The 27,554-nt window shown below is 37.1% G+C and overlaps 1 protein-coding gene across 1 annotated transcript in view; it reads left to right on the forward strand.

The window, feature by feature from the left end:
- Nucleotides 1-27,554, forward strand: part of EYS (eyes shut homolog) — a 950,400-nt gene that overhangs the window by 507,131 nt on the left and 415,715 nt on the right. Inside the window, exons 29-30 of the mRNA XM_050893740.1 lie at nt 15,935-16,059; nt 20,223-20,347. Of these exons, the coding sequence (XP_050749697.1) occupies nt 15,935-16,059; nt 20,223-20,347 (250 nt within the window). The remainder of the gene's footprint in view (nt 1-15,934; nt 16,060-20,222; nt 20,348-27,554) is intronic.

The raw sequence follows: 27,554 nt of genomic DNA on the forward strand, positions 1-27,554 counted from the left end.
GACAGAGAAAGGATGCCAACTCCTCAAAGCTCTCTCACTTGATACTTCAAATTGAGAAGCAGGAGTAGTAAGGGAGAGCAGAATCTGGTGGATCTTAAGCAAGCCCAGAGGATTTCTCTGCTTGGTCTGTTAGATGTTTACACGTTTACACGTCTGGTCAGGAGTGAGGATGTGTGCAAATTCCAAAAATGCAAATACACCCCCCCTAGCCAACCAGCAACATTGATCAACACAGCAGTGCCTTTACAGGCACCCACATAAACACAACGGCAGTCACATACAAATAATCAGTGTGAATCGCCTGATCCTGTTCTTCCGCTCTGGCTGATGGTCTTGATTTTCCCTGGTGGAACTTGTACACAACCTCTCTGTCTTTATTCACAGATAAATCTGTATTCATGGATCCCTCAAATAGTAGCATGAACCTAAAGTCCAATATCCATACTCACACCATAGACCCCTTACTCAGTTGCAAGCTCAGACCTTGGGTCTTTCCAGATGCTGATCTTCTCACTGGCTAGTCCAGCTTTAAGTTCACTGGCTACTCATGGCCACACACAATAGAGCAAGGATCACACAGAAAATAGTTAGCAATGGAATTTAGTAAGAGAATAGCACAGATTATGGGGATTGGGTGGAGGGATTGGCCAGAGAAGCATACTGATGAGAAGCTTGTTTACACATCATTAATACTTTCTATTGCTATTCCCATCACATGCATGATAATATTGTTTCCTTTCTTGCTAGTTACAAGGTTCTGGTTGAACCTCTCCACTGTTGTGCTCGACTGGTTCCTTCAATGTCCCATCAGTTAGTGACCTGAAAGGTCTCATGTTTGTTATCATCTCAGTTATCTATTGGTCCTTAAGGTTTGTGTCATTCTGTTTCATCTATTACTTTTCTTCTGTTTTCTCCTTTTTCCTTATGATGAATAGCTGTTAAACACTTATCCTTACAAACCAGGTGTCCTTACATTCCAGACCTCCTTAAGGAAGTGTGTGACTGATCCAAGGGAAAAACACAGGTTGGATTTAGCTTTGAGATGTGCTCTGTCTCAGAAATCCTCCTAAGTCTAGAGCAACATCTTTGGTAGCTTAAATATAACAAAAAAGTCAACTTCAAAGAGTACATTTCTTTTCAGTGAGAATTTTATAATCCAGTATATACTCCTGTAGATTTCTCCCTCAGGATGGCTTTCAGCTTGGAACAATGAGTGCTTTGCATGTTCTTTAGGAAACAGAAATCCCCGACTGCAGTCACTTGTCCATAATTTGTGACTTTTCAAAATAAAATACTTCTCATGAGCAATATTTGATTCTGGCTATTTATAAGCAGGAAAGAATTTTAAGAGTAATAAGAAACTGTAGAGACCAAACAAGTAAATAACTTTTTTAGTTATAAATGTTATAACAACTGGCTTTATATATACAAAATCTCACTACAGATACAAAACTCCTAGTAATATAACACTAATAATGAGAACCATCTTGCTTAAATCTGCTTTGCAAAAATTAGGCATCTGTGTAAACAAGTTGCATGGGTTCTGCTAATATTGAATGGAGCAACAGGCACCCTCAAACTATGAATCGTCCCCTCTTGAATTAAATAGTTGAATCACTTTCTGGAGATTGCAAGGTAGGATAGACATCTAAAGTGGTATGAATTGCTCTCTGGAGGCACCAGCCTTCCCCTGCCGAAAATGGGGAGATCTTAGATGACTGGGGATGGGGGGCAGTACAAATACAAATTGCTTTACTTCATTTTCTCTCTTGGCTGGAATAGGCTGAAGACCATTTTGGCTACTTTTATCGTGATTTGGTGGCTGTTCCAGCACAAAGAGATCACTAAGACATTAAGAAGCAATGCCTGTAACTGGTTTTATATAAAATCTACTAATTCAAAACTTCAATTTTCGTATGCGTGGTTCTCAACACAGTCACATAAGGAGCTGATTTGAACCAAGGAAACTGGACAAATAAATGAGGAATAAGAAAAGAGTGTCTGATATTAATCTGCTTTGTTGTATCCAGGATTGTGAATGAGTGCCTGGATAGCACAGAAACACGTCAAGACTGATATTATGAGAGTTTGCATCAGCTAAGGACCTGTCTTAATATATTCATTCATGTACAAGAACAATTAATAAAAAGCTCAGGGAGACTTCTGTTTGAGCAGGGATTGACAAAATAATGATAGCTTTTCTGTATGTGAAATTTGAGTGCAAATCTGTATCATTTTAGCAAACAGCTGATGGTGGCTTTTCATCAGTCCTGCAAGGACACACACACGCACATGCATGCCAGTTCCTTCTTTAATTCTGCCCACACTACTAGTGTGTGAAGAAACGTATCTAGTTTCCAATTGGGTAGATTAATAAAATAAAGAAAGGAGTGTGTTAACTCTAATACACTTTCATCAGGTCTTAGCCATTCTGGTTATTTTACTGTATTAATTCTAGCCTGATCTTCCACAGATTAACCTTTCTTATAACACTGTCACACCCCACCAACTGTGATTTAGCAAGTATGTAATTTATCACTTAATAAGAATGTCCATGTTAACCACAGTGGGAGATTTTACTGGCAATAAAACCTGCTTTTTCTCTTAGGGAAAAAAAAGGCTGTATCCCAGTGGACTAAGAAAGTTTAAGGTCTCTTACAATGAGAATGACCTTAGAAAGAATGGATTTTTTTATTAGCAAATATTTAGTATGTGTTGTGGTAGTCCTGAGACATTCTGTGAGATTAAAGACCCTTATTGGCCAGATATTTTTATAAATAAAAATGTAGACAATGTCCCGAGTAGTTTTGTGTGTCCTGAGTAGTAAAAAAGTAGTTTTATTTAGCCCACATTGCACTTATATTATTATAGTCAGAAATAAAGCTCTAAATATGGTCCTTACTGTCCTACCATTGCATTGTCTTTTTTTTTTCTTTTTCTATAGAGGTGATAATTTCTCTATTTTATTAACTCTTTTTCAAGCACAGAAGAAAGCTGAAAATTTGCAGAGCTTTCAGCTCCAATCTTGTCTAAACTACCTGAATCTGTTTTGGACTGTTAAATGCAACATTCCTCCTCTGGGAAGAAGGATGCCCTGCACTAGAGTATCTAGCATAGTATGCTGATAGGGTCGCTTTTCTAAGAGGACTGAGAGTAAGCTGCTTCTGTTTCCTTCATTCCTTACAAAGTGTTGATGTATCAATTCATTCTTCCTTACATTTACCACTGTGAATATAAATCTCAGACAATAATATGTAGTAGAGATGGGGTCAAAAACCAGCGATAAATATCTGACGTCTTTAAACCAGTCAGAGATTTCTGTAAGCCTGTGGTAAGTTCTGAATGTTAGTGAAAATCTGAGGCTGTTAAAAGTGAACATATGGATAAGGTCACAACCTTATTGTTTGTCGCTTCCGTTTTAAAATCAGTTCTCCAAGAATATGGCACTATTAATTACCTTTTTCAAATTCTTTTTACCTTTGCAAAGCTACATTCTATAGAAACTGATGATGAATATGGAGAAGTTCCTGACTATAAGAATCAGAACATTTACAAAATCTGAACCTAGATCTCTTGGACTATGTATGTGACTCCTCTTTTTGACTTAATTTTTCTCAAATAAAAATTTTTCATACAACTCTAAAATATTTTAATCATTGAATGACTTCTCCCATAAACTAAGAAAGCAAGCAGAAAGGAAAAAGATGACTCTTGTTACTTCAGGTTATAAATCTCTAGGAGGGACTCTGATGCTAACCTGGTAGGAACATAACTGTAGATGAATAAATGGAAGAAAGCCCTCTAAAATCAAATATACACTCAAGTGTGTTATTACTAATTTTTTTCTTTTTGCTTCATACTCACTATTCTTTAAAATAGAACTAACATTTCCTGACCACCAAGGAGAGCTATAATTTATTTTTACTTCATCCTAAGCAAAATTTTACTTCAGAGATAAATAAACTTGCTTCATTCTTGACAGTACGTCCAAGGAGAATTCAGAGGAGGGAAGGGAAAGAAAAAAAGTAACGTGATATGCTAGACCTGTAGCTTGGTGAAAGCTTCATTGTCAATGGTCTAAAATTAACAATCACAGTATCACACCTGGGAAGGGTTTTAGAGAAAATAATCTGAGAAAAGCTCACTTGGGAGACTTCTGTAAGTTCCCTACTGGCTGCTTTCTCAAATTCTCTCCATAGAAACATGCTTCAAAGTACATTAGGAGAAGCAATTTTGAGTAGTATTAGTGATAAGGCAGCTGACTCTTATTTGAACTCAGAGTCATTGGGCTTATGGAGACAATCAGTTTAACCGACTAGTGAAACCACCGTAACAACAAAGATCTATGCTGATCCAACATAGGATCCCAGAAATCACTAAGAGTTCACACACATACACATAAAAGTTGATTTTTTTTTCCCCCATCAATTTTTCAGAATCTAAAAGCAATAGAGCACTTAATCTTTTTTTTTTTTTTTTTTTTTTTTTTAATATAGCATACACATTGGTTGGGTCATCTGCTGCATCATCATAGCATCAACAGTCTTCAGACCAGATGGATGACCAGACAACAGATAATTCGCTTTGATGCGATACCCTTATTTTTCAGTTTTCCATACGGAATTACTGCACCTGAGCTTAATGTGATAAAAGTTCAAAATCTGTAGCTGCTGAAACATGCGTGGGACAGTTTCCACGAAGATGAGCTCATTATGTGACCTGTCCATCACCCACATTTTTAGTGTTACTTGAAGATCCTGGTAAAGCTCTTTATGAAAGTTGTATGAAATGCATGATGTAAAGCTTAGAATAGTGAAATATCTGGAAGAAAAGTTTCTCAGCTGAAGTGATTTGCCTATAGAAGTTAATTCTGAAGCAATGAGGTGCATGGTCATTGTTAGATAATTATAAAAGCTGTTTCTCTGAATTCTCTATCAGGTTCACAGTAACATCCCCATAGCTATTAGTGTCACTTTCAGAAAAGAAATCTGTCAAAAGTTTCAGTAACTTGATAAGTGAAACAAGAATGCTATAAAAAATTCCACTGCCAATAGTTTTTTTTATTTGAATTAAATTAATGTTAGAGTCAAAGGATGTAAAAAAAGCAAGCATTATGGGGTGAGACAACTAAAACAGTATCAGTTGATTTAAGATACAAACTTTCTTTGCAAATATTGCCTTTTTCAGATGGGCTGTAATGTTCTGTAACAGGCAGGAGTATACAGATTTAATGGTTCATACAAATTTTCTTGACCATTTCTTTTAACATCAACTATGACATTGTGAGAAATAGAAGGAAAAAAACCACACCAAAAACATTGTCACCAGAGGATGCTATTTTGCTTTGTGTCTTAAAGTATCTTTTTTTTTTTTTTTTTTTTTTTGTACAGAATATGCTTAGAGTACAGATCAGTTCATGAAGAAATTCATGTTATATTACTGTTTTCTGAGATGGGTTCTTTAGCAAGGTTCTGGCAAGGTCTGAAGAGGCCTGGTCTCTGTCTTAATTACTGTAAATAAAATTAATTCTTTAGGTGGGGAAATAAAGAATTTCAGTAGTTATGTAGGAATCTTTGGAAAAGTATATAGCTTTGTGATGGGTTGAACTTGGCTGGCTGCCAGATGCCCACCCAGCTGCTCTTTCACTCACCCTCCTCAACAGGACGGGGGAAGAAAAGAAGATGGAAAAAGTCAGGTATCTAAATAAACACAGGGAGACCACTGGCAAACAGACTTGACTTGGGGAAAATTAAATTTACTGGCAATTTAAAATAGAACAGGATGGTGAGAAACAATGACAAAAACTAAAACACCTCCCCCCCTGCCCCCCTGCTCCCTTTTTCCCAGGCTTAACTTCACTTCTTTGTTCCCAACTCCTCTACCTCCTTCTTCCTCCCCCGTCCCCCGAGTGGTGCAGGGGTAACGGGGAATGGGGGGTTGCAATCATTCATTGTATAACCTGATGACAGTATTTGATGTATACATTCATTTATAAGGCAACATTTTTTTTGACATGTGTATTAAGGCAATACAGATAATGTGTAGGTAGATGTGTAAAACAAGAAAAAAACCACACAGAAATTAGAGCAGTTAAGTTTGAAAGAAATAAAAAGACCTGAATATTCAAAACTTTATAAACATCACGCTGTAACTTGCAAATGAAACAGATTTCATTTTTCAAAGTAATGTTGGTAGGGTCAGGATTTTGGCTTGCTCTTGTATTTCTTGAGAAATAATCTTTTCAGTTGAATAAAATAATGTTTGTCTTTTTCATTTTGTGTGTGAATAATCCTACTTAAAAGGGCAAAAATGATGCATTGCCTTCCAGTAAATTGGAACTTATGATCCAAAAGGTTGGCTGTTAGAGAGTGAAGAATGATAATGACTGCAAATTTATTTGGCACCATAGATGAATTTTCCCAATAAATTTTTAAAGTTTTAAGAAATCATGTTGTAATCATATGTATATTTAAAATGAATCAGTGCTCTTCCTCATTTTTTCTTTGAATTTAAAAAGGTTCTACAGAAGTTTGTAGTGTTAATACTGCTCAGGAAGGTCATGTCTCAGTAGTGCTAAGGTAAGGGTCAAGTATTTCACAGGAAATGTCTCTAATAATCCTGCAGGTGGTTGGAATTATCTAGTTTTCCTTGCTCTTCCTTTTTTCCTTTCCAAGCTGGCATATGAGCATGGATTAAATGAATGATAAGGTCCATGTCTGATCGATTTGTCACTTTTTTAATTTAGAAGATACAACTTCCTATCACATTTGAAGTTGAGAATTATGGTTGAGATAATAGAGGTCTGATTCCAGTGGAAGTTAAAAAGGAAAAAGTTGCCTCGCAAATGTCAAGGCACCTTGTGGTCCAAGATGATTAGAACTAAACTGTTTGCTATATGAATCCCAAGGTGCTGCTATATCTCAGCTTCCATGACATTTAGCCAGTGACTTTTCATAGCTTGTTAATAATGTATAGCAATCCCAGTGTAAATTTGCAGTGACAGAGCTGGCCTGTTACAGTAGAGCAGTTAACTAGATTTATTTTGGACAGAAAATGCAGATTTGAAAAAGAAAAATAATCATGACTAATGTCAAGAGAGATTGCACATTTACAAGACTATTTTAGCCAAGACAGTTACTAAGGAGAGGTGCTTTTCCATTGATCTATTATTCTGCCCGAAGTCCTAATTACCTAAGCGAGAGGTATAAACAAAACATTACCCCACTCATCAAGGTTAACACTCATGAAGAAAAATTGATGTCCCAAACAAATTTCATAGAGTGGACTGGTCCATAAAGTTCATTGATTTTGCCAGGTTGACTGAGTCACATAGGCAGGTAAAGGTTACAGCATAAATACTCTTTTATAAGTACAATTGCTGTTAATCATTGCTCCCAGATAAACCTAATAAACTTCTGGTTTGTAGAAACCATGTTTTTTCTGAACCTTGTGTCTCACAGATATACAAATTATTCATAAGCTGTAAAAGGTCACAAGGCAGATGAAGAAAGAGAGGGAGAGAGGAGGAAAAGGGTACAGATAAAAAATAGACTCAAAAGATGAGTTACAAAACAGACTCAAAGAGCTATGAGTTAAAACAGGATATGAATTAGAGTTGTAGGAAAAAATTGGCTGACATTTGGATTCTTACAGATTTTCTCTGAGGCTGAAAGTTTACTCACATGGAAGAAATTTTACTATGACTGCAGCTATAATTGTCATCTATCAAAATCCTTCATTTAATTCTCTCAATAAATCATTAATCAATGACTTTGGAATTGTTTTAAATATAGTATTTGGTGTAGTAAAAATGTATGCATGCCAGTAGCCCTTAGAATGCAGAAGGGCTACTGAAGTAAAACATGAAGTAAAACTTTGACAACAGTTATCACTGTTGCTTTTTTACAGGAGTTTTACATAGGACATCTTGGGCTTTTATTGACAACTTCAACTAGGAGTTGAAGTCTGTTATTGATTTACTCACTCTTTATATGGAAATGTGTTGGCAAAAAATACAAATATTTTGGCAACCCCAAAATTGTTATTGAAAAATTCTGATTAGGCTTGAATAACTCAATGTCTGCATAAAGCACTTGAACAAGTCTGTGAAGTTCCCTTACCCTTGTTCTGATGAATCTTTCCAATACTGACATAAATATGGAATTTCTAATTTGTGTAGAAGCAGCTGTATATTTTTTATTTGTTTAAATAACTGCAAGTTTTGGTTTTTTTTTTAAATACTATGTACTTATTATATAACAAGCTAGTAAAATAACTTAGCTTCTTATTACCATAATTTTCAGGAGCAGAGCAATTGTGGGGATGTTTCAGATTTTTCTACAGTTAGCGTTTTGATCAATAATCATTGATACAAGAGACTACAGACAGCTGAGTTTATGCTGAAGTGTGAGGAACTCAGGAAATAAGCAGACATTCAGACAGATCTTTCCTCAGTTGTGTTCCAATTCATTAACAGATTCCTCTGCTGCTCTTCTAGTTTTAATCTCAAAAAAAAGATTGTTGCTTTGATGTGGAAACTTTGACGTTCTTAGGTTCGATCTGACAAGCACTGGACTAATGGAAAAATAACTACTTCATTCTCCCAGTGTAAGTTCTGTGAATTCATTACAAGAAGTGTGTGTTTCTACCTTATTATTGATTGATAAATCATAATGTCCAACTGAAAAAAAACATTTAAGTTATCCATATTTTTTTTATTTCGTCATTTTCCCTGCTACATTTGCTGTTTTAATTATTTTATTTGATATAATGAAGAGCAGGAGGGCAGACCTGGGTTCAGTCTCATATGTGCCGCAGCTGCTGCATTAGATTGTTAAATGTTATATATAATGCAAGGATGTCTCTTATTACTAACAATTAGCCCAGTTCTGATCCACTGTATAGCCAGCTTTGGGGTAGGATGTCTACACCACTGAGACAGGGCTACTTAAATCAGGTAGATGGCATTTTCTCTGACCTTTGATTGATAAAATATCAATAATGTTACAATTTCCTGTAGTTCTGTCAATCTATCAATATTATAGTAGGAAATGCTTAAATTGTGATTTAAGATTACTAAATCTGTGAAAGTTTCTTGGGACTCAATTCATCTTTCCTAAACAGGTCAGCCAAGCACATATAGACAACACCCTATTAACTCCGCTGTCTTTCCGTATTTGTACAAGTTTCTTAGGGTTAAAGGACAATTCTTCATTATATTAATGGGCAGCCCCTTAGACAGCTAAGCCCTCATCCTGAATGAGTCATCTTTCTTTTAGCCTGAACTGTGTAGCTAGGCCAGCTTCAAGCTTGCAAATTGCTTTTATACTGAGTCCATTACAGGTCCATTCTCCAGCCCCTTTCCTGCCTGTTCCCTGATTCTGTATTAAATGTCCTGGCTGAGTTTAAATGTCCTGGCTGCTTTTTGCAAAAAGGCCTTCAGTGCATAACTATTCCCTCCACTGTTACTGAATCAAAGTACCACAAAGCTCTGTGAGGCAGGAACAAAGAGCAGCTTCTATCAACCCATAGTGAATCATAATGAAAACCTGTTGTGGTTTAACCCCAGCCAGCAACTAAGCACCACGCAGCTGCTCGCTCACTCCCCCACCCAGTGGGATGGGGGAGAGAATCAAAAAAAAGTAAATCTCGTGGGCTGAGATAAAGACAGTTTAATAGGACAGAAAGGAAGAAAATAATAATAATGATAACAATAATAATAATAATAAAATGTCAATAATAATAATAAAAAAATTAGAATATACAAAACAATTGATGCACAATGCAATTGCTCACCACTCACCAACTGATGCCCAGTTAGTCCCCGAGCAGCAATCCACCCCTTCCGGCCAACTCCCTCCAGTTTATATACTGGGCATGACATCATATGGTATGGAATATTCCTTTGGCCAGTTTGGGTGAGCCGTCCTGGCTGTGTCCCCTCCCAACTTCTTGCGCCCCTCCAGTCTTCTTGCTGGCTGGGCATAAGCAGCTGAAAAATCCTTGACTTAGTATAAACACCACTTAGCAACAACTAAAAACATCAGTGTGTTATCAACATTATTCTCATACTAAATCCAAAACATAACACCAGCTAGTAGGAAGAAAATTAACTCTATCCCAGCCGAAATCAGGACAAAACCATAGAGAAAATCATCTTAATAAAGCTAGAATGCTGTATCTGACAAAATAAATCTTCCCAACTGTATCGGGTTTGTGTGGCAAGGTTTTGGTAGCGGGTGGGGGCTACAGAGGTGGATCTGTGAGAAGATGCCAGAAGCTTCCCCTCTGTCCAACAGAGCCAATGCCAGCCGGCTCCAAGACGGACCTGCCGCTGGCCAAGACTGAGCCCATCAGCGACAGTGGTAGCGCCTCCAGGATAACATATTTAAGAAGGGGAAAAAAAACCTTCTGCGGAACAGCAGCGGGAGAGAGGAACCAGAATACAGGAGAGAAACAACTATGCAGACACCACACCAACATAACCCTGCTGTTCAGGACCCAGGCAGCAGAGATTTCTTACTGTTTCCAATGACTGAATCTTCCCAAGTATCTGCAACCACTCGTGACATCAAGTACGAGTGAAAGGTACAAACCTTTGAAGTTTTTTGCCAACTAGCTCTATGAGCAAAACAATCTTCGGTGTCATCAAGGCATAACATGACAATCTCTGTTATCTCAGCACTTTGGGGGATGGTGAGAGTGCAACGATCATGTTATGGAATCATCTAGTGATAGCTAATGAACTTCTCAAACTGAACATCTCACTGGAAGCCAAATTTGAAAACTCAACTGTGATAGAAGCATGGCTTATTTAGAAGAATAGGGCCGGAAGTATCTCTGCTTTACCACTCCCAACACCCTCCAGAGATGTAGGGGTACAGGCAAGGAAGAGGAAGCCTAAGGTGGACTAGCACTAGTTACTGGAAAGACTGGAGACTGACACTGAGGATGAGGAAATTCGTCTTCTACAAGCACAGACAGTCTTTGTCCCAGAGCTGTTGCTTTTTAGACTTTCAGATGAAAGGGGCATAAAAATAGTCAAGGCCCTAATGCAGCATCATTAGGGCACTATCTCTCCCTACCTCCAGAAGAGGAGTGCCATGGCAACTTCCTCACTCAAAGGGCAGGGCCTGACCCTTCTATTCTTTCTGTTTCTTGATCACTTTTTCCTTTTTTCCCAGAAACATGATTTTAAAACCCACACTTTACTTTTTAAACTTTATTTCACTTTTCTGTTTCTTGAGTGACTCTCTTGTGTTCTAAGACCACTGGTGTTTGGATCTTTGTTCAGCCTGTATTTCCCTACCCTAAGTGTTTTCAGTCTCTTGTTTTGTTAGTATTCTTGCTCTCTCTCAAATGTCCCATTTGATCTCTCTCAAGACTTATATTCAGTAAAATAATTCTTGACAAGCAAACTCATCTCTTACTCATTATCTATATTTTCTGTGTTCATATCAGCCAACAGCACAAAGAGCAAGCATGAAGAGGAAGCACCTTTAAAATGATCAGTGGACTTTGCTCCTGATTTAGGAATTTCAGCTTGGAAGTGCCTAAGATGTTATAGTTACACTTCAGGATCATTTTGACTCATAGGTTTCCTAGATGGCTTGGGATTAATTTAGATATAAAATAGGTTCTACTAGATGGGTGGTGAAACTGGCCACTGATTCTAAACCTGTGTATGTATTTAAGAGGCAGTTTAGACACTTAGAGGCACGTATGCCTCTTCCTTTCACTTCTGTTCTTCATTGTGGTACTTAATATAGGTGCTAGTGAAACAGTGTTTGTCATAACCAGGGCAAATGCCCATTAGCTTCCTACAGGACCTTCAAGGTCATCTTAATAAACTCCTGCATTCATTGTGGAAGATAGAGTTTCCATTCCAGCTGAGATTAATGGGGAGTGAGGAAAGATTGCAAAATTGAAAGTTTGCAAGTATCATTTCATGACAATTTGCAGTTAATGTCAGATGGAGGTTGAAAACTGCAAAGAACTGGCTCCTACAGATACATAGGAGATTTAATGGTGACTAGTTGGCCATGTTTTTCTGGAAGAAGGAAATGAACTGTCATCTTCTACACCATACTAATCCTCAACTAAGCATTTTGCTGGGATGCTTATTCCCATCTCTGTTCTTTACTGCAGTGTAAAAGTACTAAAGTTACATTCTTCTGTTTCAAATCCATCCAATTCAATAGAATCTTTTCAGTCTTTTGTTCAGCTATTGCATTGGCATATGTCCAAATTAAGATAATCACTCCTGATAATGATTGATATAAAGGTACAACAGAAAAGGGGCTATGTTTGCACCACGTTATGTCAGCGTTTTATATGAGAGAAAAAAGCTGTAGAGAATGATAGAAAAGAGAAAGATCTTTGCCGTCATCCCTATAAACTGGTCATAATTAAATTGTGAATGCGTTATTCTTACAGCAAATGAGCAGTATTTTTTGCTGCCTTTCAGTACTGAACTATTGATCTTATGTTGATACCTTTGTAAGTTTAAAAACTCAGCCTTCACAGTGTATTAGCTTTCTTTATCAGATAAGCTCTAAGGGATATTTGCTGCTAAACCTAGATATGCACTTACTTATAAAGGCATAAATTGTTTTTTATTAAATGGCAACCAATGTACAAGATTTGCAGTGGTCATACCTTGATATGAAAGCTATCTAAAAGCCCCTGTTTTTCATTTGCAGAACGGTCATATACCAAGCACCACATACAAATGTGTTCCAAAGTATTTGAGTTAGGTTTAATGCCATTTATAGCGCAAGAACTGTTTTCCATATCTACTTACACTTTCTAATGTCAGTTGTATTTAAATTCTGTTGTTTCTATCCCTTCTAATGCTCTAAAAGAAATGACAGAAGGGAAGTAAGAATGTGGAGAGGCAGAACAGAAACGCAAATTTATAAAAAAAGGAGTAAGAACGAAGGAATGTGAGAGCAAGCAAAAATTTAAGAAATTATTGAAGTGCTTTTCATATCCTAAGAAGTGTTAACTTCATTACCACTCTTAATAAAGCATACAATTTATTGCAATTTTGGGAAATTTGCAAAAGCTGCTGACATTAAGGTGTTGTTTTATGACTTGCGAACACTTAGCAGTAACATGCTTACTGATAGTTGTTTCATAATTCCTCAGAATCGTTTAGTTAATAGAGTGCCTGCCTCTGCAGTCATGAAGCGTCATTTATATCTAATTATGCTATCTGAACATAAGCAAACTGAACACTGTGGTATTGTAGTGTTTACAAAAAGTAAAACACATCAGTATGTGAAATACTTGCAATATTCTTAAATATTCTTTAAGGTGAATGATTGTCTGACTTGTGAAAAATTGATGTATGTGGCATTTGATTTACCGGATATCTAAGTGCTTTCATGGGTTTATGTTTTCCACGTAAATTTCAATTTGAAGGCAAAGTCATGTTTTTTAAAAGTTTTCTTTTTTGGTGGTGCCACCATCACTCTATATGGTATTATACACTTAATAAATATTTGGAAAGTTTTCAGTACAAAATAGTTTATTTTACCAAACATTTATACATGTACTTATACATATATCTATTTTTCTGCCTCAGTGAGAGTTAGGCCCATGGCTATATAGTTTGTGTCTGTGAAGTCTCAAGGCTTTGTGAAGCCTGAAGTAAAGTCTCTGAAGTCTCAAGCCTTGCTGAGTAGAAAATCATCCAAAGCTTATCCAGGCTGTATCCTGTGATATGAAGCTGATTCCACTGTATTGATTCTCTCCATTGGAGTTATATCAACTTGCTCCACTAGCCATTCTTGCTCCAACTAGTTATGACCACAGTAACTCTGTAAACTGCTCTTGTCTTTACTGGTTTCTACTCTTCAGCAAGTATACACATCATCTATAAAAATGTGCCCACCTGAAGCTGCCAACAGGAGAGTTCTTAAAAAGACCTTTAAGCTTTTCTTCAATGTTTGAGTTTTACAGACTAAAAAGTTTTACAGACTAAAGGTTTTACAGACTAAAATATCAAGCCCGCTCACCTTAGATACACATAGGTGTAGTTATTCTGGCCAGAATTTTTACATAATAAGTGTATATTTCTTCCAGTTTATGTAGTAACCACTTTTTTTTTTTTTTAAGTGAAATGCCTATAAGCACACCAAAGTATAAAGTTAAAGTTAAATTCATTTAAAACTGTCCCAGTAGTCCCTGTGTCTAGTTGCCTTTTTTTCCAGTAGTATATTCTTTCCATTGTTTTATAGGCGTTCATCCTCCTGGTCCTCCTTCCCATATCTGGGAGAAGTTGCTCCCTTCAATTTTTTTTTTTCTTTTCTTTTTTTTTAATATGCTGTGTAGCCAGTGGAAAGAAGAAGGTATCTGCAGAAAATTATTTAAGCTTTCAGTGAACAGAATCATCCTCTGCACCCCTTATTCCGTAGAACATAGGAGAATCCTAGGGTCATTAAAGTTAGGTATGTGAAGTTAGATGGGATGAATTTGGTTCTAGGCTTTGACGTTTGCTAATAGGAAGAAAGGTCAAACTGTATCTTCTCAGTAGATTTTGCTTAATGTTTTGTGGCCAAAAAGCTATACAGGTGGCCTTATGGCTCACTCATTAAGCCTTATCCATGGTTTTTCTCTCACACATTATAATTAGATATTTGAAAAATAGCAGTGTGTGCTTCAGTTTGTACATTTTCCAAGAAGTATGCCATCACTGTCATCTGCAGTTGATGTAGACTTTGGCAAATCTGTTCTGTTGTCATTGTCTTGGTAGATTCCAAATTCCCATTACCCAGAGTGTATTCCATATAAAATGAAACAAATATCTTCTAATAGTCAAGGCAGAAATAAACCAAAACATAATTACTGATACATAGTGTAACGATCCTTCAGGACGTGTTACACATACCTGTCCTGTGGTCCATCCGCCTTCTCTTTTGCTTCAGGATCTGGAAAGCTAAGGTAGACACTGTAGATACTTAATTATAATGATGTGTTTTGTATTCACACAATGGCACACCTTGAGGAGTAGGTGACATGACTATTCTAATTTACTCAAACGTAATTTGTTAATGTAGTCATCTTCCTCTAAGTGGGGCATAAAGTTTCATGCTCTTCATTAGAGCCAAGACAACATACAAGATGTGCACCACCCGGTTGCTAACAGGAGTTTTTGAATACATTGTCTCATGTGAAATATATCCATGTACAACACATCTCAAAAGAATAAATGTTGTAAATACCATTACGGGGCCCTGTTTTGCAGAACATATTTGAGTATATCTGTAAAGCTGTGCGTGTATGCAAGGGTGTGTCTCAATAATGAGATTAGTAAGATTTCTGAGCTCCATTAGAGGTCTTGTGAGTATATTTGGGTCAGTTGTGTAGTTATATGTTGAAATCATACGGAACTATTCTGTTATTAATGATCACATAGGATTTACAACCAAAAAAATACAGAGGAGTTTTTTCAAGATGACTAATATTTGATAACTAGAATGAGAATTAAAACATGGTCCCTGAAGGTTAGCCTTTATGCTGTAGTTACATTTAATGGTGCAACATTTCTCAACAAGCAGTTTTCCAAACATAGATTGCAGTTACTTAGCTAAATAAACTATTTTAGTAGACAGTCTCCGAAGAGTACATTAAGAAAGGTTTATACTCACCTTGATAGAACTAACAAACTGTTATTGAGACTGTTATGTTTGATTATGAACCAGATGTAAAATTTGTGGATGGGTTTTGCCGTCATAAATCCTCTAAAAGATCACCATGGATTACAATGTGAAACTTGGAAGAGTTCCAGTAAAATACTCCTTAAAACAGAAAGGAATATATGAGATTGTGTCTTGTTAATGCACATATTTTATACAAAATGTTTCATACAAAGTATATTTTATATGATGGTTATGCATGGTATAACACTTTGGAATGTTGTTTGCTTCAGGTGTCTTGCTGGATTTTCTGGACAGTTTTGTGAAATAGAAGTTAATGAGTGTAATTCATCACCTTGTCTACATGGCTCAACCTGTGAAGATCATATCAATGGATACACTTGTAAATGTCAACAAGGTAACTGACATTTGACAGAACAATCTTAAACAAAGATAGTTTTGATTTATCAGTGTTACTACTGAGAAAATTGGTAAATTATATCAAGCTCTTTATTTGTATATAACCTATAAAGTACAAAAAGATTAACTCTCTTTGACAAGCTTTTTGAATGAAATCTAAAGAGAATTAACTAGTCTAATAGACATGTTAGAAAGACTTAAAACTAAAATCAGCTCATTAAGTGAGTCTGAAGAATTATCTAGAACTAGGTTTACTATGTATGATCTTTACTAATGTAACTTACTGACCAAGCAGTCAAGTAGGCACTGTATAGCGACTAGATAATTTAACTAGCTACAGAATAAGATTGACTGAAAAGAAATTCTGAACATTTTAACTAACATTTCTTGTTGTTGTTGTTGTTGTTGTTGTTGTCGTCACACATACCCATGCTTAGGTCTGCTGGCTGGGATGAAAAGAAATTTTTTGAACAATTATAAATAGGATGAAAACAAGCACTTTCTAAAAAAAGTGGGAGCTGTTTTCTTATGCTGACATAGATCACCTTAAACAGGTCTTGTGACTTTTAGGAAAGTATAAGGGGTTTAGTATTTATACAAAAGTAAAGGTCACAATCAGCCTGCATTGTCATGCAGTTGCAAATTTAATCTGTTCAGGACTGCTCACTGTTTCCTGTCATGTCTATTAACAAAGAGCCTTTTGTCAACATAAGTAGGGTATAAATAACTGCCTTGAAGCATACTGCTCAATAATTCTGTTACTCTTAATTTAAGAATTATACTAGTACCTACCTCCTGAAACTTTAATTTTTCAGTTTAAGTCTAATGTTTCCTATTGTACTGACCTGCACTGCTGAATACTTTCTTTGGTGGTACTGATGCAAGATTTCTTAGTGATTATTTTAGAGATTATTTAGATATATTCTGGAAGATAAATATTCTGTTCACCCATGATATCTTCATGTATTTGATCTGCTTATTCTCTTTGTACTGAGGTGTGTTCGCCTTGTTGGTTTCAATTTACAAGCAGTAAGATCTTGCTAAACTCTCCTGAAGTCAAGTGACCATATATGTATTCCACAAAACTTTTCTGCAGTCTTTCTAGCAATCTGTTCATATGATTTTTACATAGATTTATATCCATGCTTGTTCTTCATTAAAAAGAAAACACATAATGAATTGAATATTAATAAAATCAGATTTTATTTTACATATTTTTTTCATTCTGAAGTGTCCCTTGTGCAGTTTACAAAACTGTATGTAACAGATTTTTTTTTTTTAAAGTATGCAAGATACTGAAGCAAGAGTGTGTGTGTGTGTGTGTGTGTGTGTGTGTGCGCGCGCGCGTAATGAGAGTCCATATGGACAGTTTATTCATTTGTTTAATCAGTACCGAAGAACGATACTCTAAGACTTAAATGGAAGTATCTTTGGCTTATTAGAGCCTAATTAATTTTAGGACTACCTTACTCAGAGATAAATATTTTTATAGCAACTTTTTTTTATGTCTAAAAGATACTCAGTAATCCAGAAAGACACTATACTCCTGATTTATGAACCACTGAGTGAAAAATTTCTGGACTTTGCTATACAGAGGGTCAGAATTCATGATCATAAAGGTCCCTTCTGATCTTAAAAGTCTGAGTCATGACCTATCTTCAGTACTATATATCTTTTTTCCTCTCAGCACAGTTAGACATTGGAAATTCCACATGGATAAAACTGTGTCCCCTCACTCTACCTGGTACTGCATATGGCCATATACCACCTCACCAATAAAGATGACTTACTTAAAAACTTAAAAGATATAATTTTTATCATTACAGTGCCTCACACAGAAAATATTGTCGAGTTCAAAATTTTTCTCCTTATTTTTAAAGCTAGTAATACTTTAAGTACATTTGAATATAGACATTTAAAAATTGCTTAGAGCCAAAGACTGTAACTGCTGTCTCTATACAACTGTACATGGAAATGCTTGGTATAAGTATAAGAAGCTTCTCTGGGGCCTTGGAACTCACTCCTGCTGCTAACATGTTTTAAACACTTTCCAACCCAATTGTAAGCTGCCTTTTTTTTACATTTCTTTTAACAATAGCATTCATTAGTAGGAGTGAAAGATCTCTACATTATTTCTCCACCAGGAAAAGACACAGTGAAGTAACCACATGCATTAGGTATATGCATCATGGTTACATAGCTTGTTTTTTTTAATTAATGGGGAATTTTCAAATGTTATTTGAGTCTCCGAAACAGCTGGAGAGATGAGAAGGTTACAACTCAGAAAAGGAGTGAATTTGAAGAGGCAGGGGAACCTTTGGGAGGAATAGCTTTTTGGAAAGTTGCACAACTGAAGAAAGGGATTAGAAGATAAAGAAAAAATATATTCCAGAGACAGAAAGTAGAAATGCTTGGAACAAATCTGCTTTTGTTGCAGGCTACTACTATTCACGTATGATAGGACTTAGATTTCTCTGCTAAGCTTCACCTATAGAAATATGGAGGCAGGATTGAATATTTTTGGATCTGTGAAGGTAACTATGGGAAAGAACTTTCCACAAGGCAGAAAGTCTGATATATCCAGCAACAGATCCACAGTTGTAATTTAATGAAATGGAAAAGGGATAGTGGCAAGACAGAAGTAGGAACAAGGCAGATGACTGCAGCTTTCCAAAAACCTCCAGAGAACAAAATGAAGCATGTGGTGACAGCATGTGATACCAGAAAACGGAATTGATTTAGCTCTGACAAATCCATTCTGTAATGGATCATGAATTTTGTCAGCTATTGTTCCAGTAGCAGGCCCCATACCCTTAGAATAATAGATGCATGTTCAGGATCTGTGGCTGCAGCTGCAGGCTGTTCAGGTGCAGAAGCAGCACGGAGAGATGTAAACTGTATTCTAACAGCATCTCAGACAGCTCAAAAGCAACAACAGCAGCCATTGGAACTAATAGTGGCCTCACAGCTGAAGTCTTTAGCTGGGGCAGGCTGCACTTCAACCAGGGCAACTAAAGTAGGACTGGAATGTAACTGGTGGGTCCGTTTGATGCATGCTCTGAGGCAGGACAGGGGCAACTAGGTTTGTATCAGCTGAGCACTGCTGGGGTTTTTTGGGGGCTGTGGGGTTTTGTTCATTTGTTTGTTTGTCTGTTTGTTTGTTTGTTTAGCAATAGGAAAATTTAACTGGAGAAAAAACGAATCTGTAATGAGTGGTGAGAATATCATGGCAGAAGGTCTGGTGTTCTTCAATAACTAGCCATATTTTACAAAATTCTGGGTTTGTATTTACCAAGGAAATGGGCTGCTTCCAGTTCAGCAGGCTCAAATTACATAATCTAAAAACAAAATTACATGATCTATTAACAAAAATGCCAGTAATCTGACTATTGAAGTATAAGAAGATGGTATTCTAATGGCATTCAAACACAAACCTGAATTTGCTCAGAAATTGTCCTCCTCATTGATCTGGTACAGTAATCTGTCTCAGAGTTTCTCTTAAAATTTTTCCCATTATTTTATTTTGTGTAACTGTAACAATTTTCATCTATCTAAACCTCCAGTTTTCCTTCCCCAGTGTGGCAATAATGCACAAATTTAATGAATGGGATAAAAAGGTGAAAAATTAATATAGGCAACTCCATACTCTTTCAGTTTCAATTTTGGAAAAAATATGGCTTTGGTTGCACTATGCAGATCTGGAATGAGATAAGTTTCAGGGAGTGTTTTACCCCTGCTAATTCTTAGCCACAGGAAAGATAACAATACAGATAATTCTGTAGCTGAAGGGCAACCCGTCAAATCAGTTAATTCAGTAATGAAAGAATATATTCAGGTTTTACTCTTGTTTGCTTACTTATGTCTCTACAGAAATAGAAGTTGGCAAATAGTAACTTCCCTAATAGATGTTCAGTAGAGTATAATTGTGAAGTCCATATAGTTTGGATTGTGTTTTTTTATTGTGAAACTATTTGTTTTCTTTTTTCTACTTTGAGAAACCACAGCCCAAAACAGTTCATACCCATAATATACTATATATTTTTATATATATGTGAGGATTGATTATAGTTACCCATAGCTTTTTTCCATTGACACTCAGTAAATGGATTTAGATTTTAGTGAGTCTTGGTTTTGGGTTTATTTGGGTTTTTTTCCTGACAGGATGGGAAGGCCTCCATTGTGAGTCGGATGTTGATGAGTGCATATCCAACCCCTGCATACATGGCATCTGTGTTCAGAAGGACCCCAGCTTTGGTTATTCCTGTTTTTGCAAGCCAGGATTTGTGGTGAGATGCTGACATTCTTTCTCCTCCTTCCCTTAATCTGACTATTCATTGTTGCACAGAAAATACTTTATGTAATCCCTTTCCTTTTTAACCTCACTCAGATGACACCTGGCCTTTCTGAAAAATACAATATTTTAGTAACTGTTCTTTGTTTATTTTGTTTGTTTTACTAACAGGAGCTCTAATATTCCAGAGAAATAGTTACCTAATGTCCACAAAAAGTGGAAAAGTGTGAGTGTATATAACGGCTTTGTCAGTCATCAGAGTACATTAATATTTTTAAACACTAATTAATTTTTTTTACATACCAATTAATATTTTTGTATTTCACATACCAGTTAATATTTTTACATACTAAGATAACTCATACTTGAAACTATTGCATACAGACAGATATTTTGAAAACAAGTTCCCTGAAACTAAATCAAACAATTCCTTTGAATGCTTGACACTGTAGGCTTTGGTCCTATGTTTTATTCTCTCTGTTTAACATACCAAAAGAATCCTTTGAGGGTGGCTAAATGCCAGTGCTGTATTCATCTAAGGTTGAAATTTCCATGCTGCCACCACCTTTTTACACCAGTTCTTTCTGTACTTGAAGACATGCAGTCAGTACCTACAATTTGAGCTTGTACTTTACCTCATCGCGTTTCAGGTTTAACTTAATAGTATCACTTAATAGTTTGGGGCTAGTACATGATTTTTTAAATTTTTTTTTCTTACTTCAGTAATTCTTACCTCTACAATTCCAAGCTTGAAATTGTTATTTGAATATCTTTTCTTTATAAATGATAAGTGATGCTTATTTTAATATCTCTGCACCATTTATTTGGTGTATTTACATCTGTAAAATAGAAGGAACGGATTATTGCAAGTAAGGTTCAGATTTACCTTCATAGATTCTCTGCAACTAAGTCAAGAAAGTAATAGGTAACTTTTCAGATGTTAGCCAGTTTCAGGGCTTCTTTCTACAGCAGAAGATTCTCATTTACAGTCAATGAGGGAAAAACTAATGAAGCAATAAAATGGAAAAAAAAGTTTTTCTAAAAAATGAAAAAAACTTCTGTCTTCAGTTGTTCTCAGGCACCATAGTAAGATCTGTCCCATGCCCATTCTCTCAAGGAGTTCCCCAGTACATACTAGCACATGTCAAGGAGCACAAGTGTCAGGTGGGCTACTCCACAGGGGAAGGCAGGCCAGGAGCCAAGGACAGAAGCAAGGTAGGTGGGGGCAATGACCTTACAGGCAAGGGGTGGAGTCCCACAGTACCCAAACAAGGATAGCAAAGCAAGACCAGTGATGGTGGTAACCATCCAAAAGGTTCTTCCAGAAGTCCAGGTACTGCCAGGCAAGTCCATGATCACAAAGCAGGTCAAAAGTTAAGCCAGGAAGTCAAGGTGGCAAGGCAAGGTCAGCATCAACAAAGAACTGGGCTTTACTATAGCAGGCTTTAGCTTTAATGTAAGCTCAGTCAAGGACCAAGGGCAAGAGCCTGAGCTTAAATGCAGCTTCTGAGCTCAGGTATGAAGGCCCCAGATGAGACACCTCACACATCTTTCTCACAGCTTAGCTCTTTTCACTGCAGGCTCATCCGAGGTTGCACAGCTGCACCGTATCAGAGCTGACCTTGAGCACAGGGAGCTAAACCTGTGAGTGTGAAGGAAGAGGTTGCAGAAATTGATTGCAGAAAATTATAAGGCTAATCAGGGCCTTGACAATGCTATGTTCAAGTCTAAAATACCAGAAGACTATTGTGTTAATGCTCTTGTCACAGGACATTTCTAAGTCCTTCTTCACACACACCCTCCTAAATATTCAGAGTGGAACTTCCAGTTCTAACCAAACTTCATACCAAGTGGCCCATCATTAGTAGTAAACGAGGAAAGGGCTGTCTTCTTTGTGTCGTACAAACATGGCACCAAATAATGGAAGCCTTTATAGGTTACCTTTATAGGTAACTGAAACTGCCATATTTTCAGGAAGTTTACATCCCCTTCCAGAATAACAGGTTATGAGTTCCCCAAGTCTGCATTCATATTTGCCACAATCCAAAATCTGGAGAAAAGATTCAATGTAACCTTGTTAACCTCAATATAACCATAAGGCTTTACTAGACTCAGAGGACTTATTATATCTGAACCCAGCAGTGGGAAGGCATCCCTGGGTTTGGGGTTTTTTTTGGCTAGGACTCACTTCTGGTGTTAATTTAAATGAGGAAAAGTAGAATACCCCTGCGTTCTAGATTTAGAGACTACCAGTTCCACCAACTTCTCCATTGTTCCTCCCCTATTTGCTTACGATGCAGAATCATCATTCTGGGACCAGTAGGTTCTTTATTTATGTAAGACATACCTATAGAAATTAATACAGAAAGGATTGTGTGGAGGCAGAGATTTTCTCTAAATAAAGTAAACTTTTCTCAAATTCCTCTGGGGAATAATAATGGGAGGATAAAGGTCAGTTTGAATGTGGCAGTGGATTGATATCTCCCTTGTACTGGGAAGCCCAGAACTGGATGCAGTATTACAGGTGTGGCTTCACCAGTGCTGAGTAGATGTGAGGGATCACGTCCCTCAACCTGTTGACAATGGTTTTCCTAATGCAGCCCAGGATTTTGTTGGTCTTCTTTGCTACAAATGCACATTGCTGACTCGTGCAATTTGTCATCCACCAAGGCCCTTAAGTCCTTCTCTTCGAAGCTGCTTTCTAGTGTGTCAGCCATGAGCATGTACTGGTCCATGGGTTTATTCAACCCCAGGTGCAAGACTTTGTATTTCCCTTTACTGAGTTTCCTGAGGTTCTTGTTAGCACACTTCTCCAACTTCTTGAAGTCAGTATAAATGGCAGCAAACTCATCTGGCGTATCAACAGCTCCTCCCAATTTTGTATCATGTTAAAACTTGCTGAGGGTGCACTCGGTCCTATCATCCATTACTGAAGAGCTTAAGTAGTATTGGACCTAGTATGAACCCTTGGGGTACATCATTAATGACTGGCGTCCAGCAGGGCTTTATGCTGCTGATCACTGAACGCAGCCCTTTGAGCCTGGCAGTTCAGCCAGTTTTCAGTCCATCTCACTGTCCACTCATCTAGTCCACACTTTGTCAGCTTGACTGTGAGGAAGTTATGGCAGAAAGTGATGAAAGCCTCACTAAAGTCGAGACAGACAACATCCACTGCTGTCCTCTCATCCACTAAGCCAGTCATCTCTTCATAGAGGGCTATCGGGTTGGTAAAGCACTATTTCCCCTTCATAGCTGCATGCCAACTATTCCTAATCACCCTCTTGGCCTTCCTGTGCCTAGAAATGGTTTCCAGGAGTCATTGCTTCATCAGCTTCTCAGGAACTGAGGTGAGGCTGACTGGTCTGTAGTTCACTGGATCTTCCTTCTTGCCTTTCTTGAAGACAGGAGTGACATATGCTTTCTTCCAATTACCAGGATATTCTCCCAGTTGCAGTGACTACTTGGCCACAATTTTGTAAAATCTGTATTTTACCATAAGGGCTTGGTAGGTTGAAAATGGATTTTAATAATGCATATAATCTGACTAAATTTACTGACAGACTATCCTAAGAAGGAAGAGACTAGCCCATAAGAATGAATACAATTTTTTTGTAGGGTGCTTTTTACATAGTATAATGGGTACCATTGATACTTCCCCACAGTCCGTAGCAACTGCTCTCTTTTTGTCTTCAAAAGCACGCTGCCATTCAAAACAAGGTCAGGTGATGATGAAGGATATATCACTTGAGGGACACAATCTTTTTTTATGGAAAATAGTCAGACCCTCATGTTAAAATAATCTCATTTTGTTCATTAAGTATTTAGACTTATCTTACATGAATGACTGCAATGGAGAAGATCAATTATACTATTTTTTAAGTATTTACTTCTCACAAAAAAATCTTCTGAATGCCAAATAAAAACATCAGATAAAATCTGTATGAAGAAATTATTTTTTCACTCAGTGCAAAATTCACTGGTACAAGTCAGTGTTGCACGATACTGTAGAGACCAAAAGTACAAATAAGTCCAAAAATGGGTTACAAGGAGCCTAGGTTCATCGCTATTCAAATTACTCCTCTGGATGTTACCCTGGCTTAGGGAGTCTTTGAATTACTCATTGCCAGAAGCTGGAATGGTAGATTTGGTGCATTATCAGATGCAAACTCTGCTTGTTTTCTTCCTGTATTCTTCCCCAAGTATTCATTAATAGCTCACTGATGATGGAGCTAGATAGATATTTGGCCATGGGGGCAGCTTTTCTATTAGTACATAGCTGGGGAGTTAACTGTACAGTATGTTGCAGAACAAGCCCTTACAGAAGAAAGAGTAACAAACCTTTGAAGTAGCTGGAATTTAAGATGTATTGTCTTTGCTTTTATTCCATTATTCACTGTTCCATCTTCAGTCCCTCAGATTCCACTATGCTTTGGGAAGTCCACAGTAGAGAAAGAAACCATGGGAAAAACAAAACAAAACAGTATAATGTTTAATGTACCTATCTTCAGTATGAAAGATAAGGAGTTAGGGTCTAAATATCTTAAGATGTGTATTTGGTAGGCCCCTGATGGATTCTGGTTCCTAACCCTGAGTAAGCGTGGGGTGGAAACAATGGAACTCCCAGAGAAATATTCAAGGAACTCCATCTACAGTGTGTGTTAAGTAAATCTTCTGTAGTCTATGTATGTAATGTTATCTGCAGTATGGATCATAAAGTATGGATCATGAAGTTTCTCATAAATTTTGAGAAGAAAAGCATAGCCAGTGGTGTATGGAATAAATGTTTACTTTTTAAATGGAAACATCTATAGACACATACCTACTTTTACATACAAATCTGCACCATCTGCCTGCATGGAAACTGTTAAAGCATTTACAGACACTTTCAAGGCTATCAAATTTATCTGTGACTATTTAATGTACCGTTCATGCACAGTGGAGGTTATACACATCTGCTTTGTTTCTATGAGTTGTAAAATCATAATCAAATGCTCTTCACCATTACATACAGTAGTAAAAAAAATGCACTAATTTGTCACAGGGAAAGTCAGAATGAAACATAAGTTTTATAGGATTAAGAAAGATTATTAGACAGAAATCTTATTCAAACTGATCATTTGTGCTATGCATGGAATTAGAAGAGAGCAAGGAGGAAATGTTTTTTTATCATTGTATGGAAATCTGACGTATAAGTTGGCCTGCTGTTCCTTCGTGCTTTGGAATACTGATACAGTGAGTGACTTTATAAGATGCCATGAATTTACCAGAAAACTCATCTACTTGCCAAAATAAATTAAGAACTTGATTGAAACAAGCATGGATTTAACCTCTTCCATTTTAAACACTGAATGATTTAAACTACTTGTAAGAAAAGTAGTTTCAGTTTCTATGTCTGCATTTCTGCCTTTCTCTCTTGCACCTCCTGTTGTTTCCTAATATCATAAATGAATTCAACAGAGTTGATAGAGATCTCAAAATATAGAATGTAAGTCGCTTCAAGTTCTGTGTAAATAGCTAGCCAGGTAGACAAGAGAGATTATTTCAGCATCTTGTCTGAGGGAAAGGGTGCAATGAGCACATGCAGTGCTTATCAAGCACTAGAGAATTTACTTGGATTTTCTTACATGGGTCCCAGTTGCAGGAGAAGCTTCAGTCGGAAATTATATCATGATGATATGTTGTCGGATGCATGTCTTTCAGGGATGACACTGTGCATATTTTAAATAGCTATCCAGATATGTAGGATCCTTCTAGGTTAGCTAAGTTAGCATCTCTTCACATAGCCCATTTGTTCATTACAACAGAAGTGAAAATGAAATGAACCCAGGCCTGGCTTCAGCATATATTTATTTCACACTTCAAGAATGCTTTTAATTCGCATGATTATTGCTGTAAAAGGAATGCATTATTTCTTGCCTTTTTTACAGACCACTGAATATGAACATTTTTAATTTATTACTAGAAAGGATATTTCAGGCTTCCCATGAATTCTTAGTCTTGATAAAAAATAAAAAGTGAGTGCCAGGTTCAATTTGAGACTGCCACTACATTTTTTCTTTTCTAAGAGTTATCTGTGAACTTAATGTATTAACAAGGTGCTGTGTAAAGATTTGGTAAAAACAGGCAACAAATACTGAGCTTCAGTGTACAAAAAGAAAGAACATTAACTTGACAATCAGAACAAACTATAGGTTTTTAGACAGCTAAATCCACTGTACAAAGTTTTCTGTATAACTACATGCTAACTGAAGATGATTATTTTATGGGTCAGGGCAATCCCAAGCACAAATACAGGCTGGGCGATGAGTGGATTGAAAGCAGCCCTGAGGAGAAGGACTTGGGGGTGTTGGCTGACGAGAAGCTCAACAGGACCCAGCAATGTGTGCTTGCAGCCCAGAAAGCCAACCGTATCCTGGGCTGCATCAAAAGAAGCATGACCAGCAGGTCAAGGGAGGTGATTCTGCCCCTCTACTCCGGTCTCGTGAGACCTCACCTGGAGTACTGCGTTCAGCTCTGAGGCCCCCAACATAAGGACATGGACCTGTTGGAACGAGTCCAGAGGAGGGCCACAAAGACAATCAGAGGGCTGGAGCACCTCTCCTGTGAGGAAAGGCTGAGAGTGTTGGGGATGTTCAGCCTGGAGAAGAGAAGGCTTCAGGGAGACCTTATAGCAGCCTTCCAGTACCTAAAGGGGGCCTACAAGAAAGTCGGAGGGGGACTTTTTACAAGGGCATGTCGTGATAGGACAAGGGGTAATGGCTTTAAACTGCAAGAGGGTAGATTTAGATGAGATGTAAGGAAGGAGTTCTTCCCTGTGAGGGTGGTGAGGCACTGGAACAGGTTGCCCAGAGAAATTGTGGATGCCCTCTCCCTGGAAGTGTTCAAGGCCAGGTTGGATGGGGCTTTGAGCAACCTGATCTAGTGGAAGGTATCCCCGCCATGGCAGGGGGCGTTGCAACTAGATCACCTTTAAAGGTCTCTTCCAACCCAAACCATTCTATGATTCTATGATTCTGCAACTTTTTATTACTGGTGACAATATTATATTTGATACTTTGCAATTATAAATCTGTGGGGAAATTATTTTTATTGATAATTTGTAATACTAAGTCAGAGTCAAAATATCATTTAGTTAAAACTTAAAATATACAGCTATACTATTAAATTAGTTAAGCAATATTTTCCACATGATTAGATTTGCT

Source organism: Gymnogyps californianus, chromosome 3, assembly GCF_018139145.2.
Source record: "Gymnogyps californianus isolate 813 chromosome 3, ASM1813914v2, whole genome shotgun sequence".
Taxonomy (NCBI): Eukaryota; Metazoa; Chordata; class Aves; order Accipitriformes; family Cathartidae; genus Gymnogyps; species Gymnogyps californianus.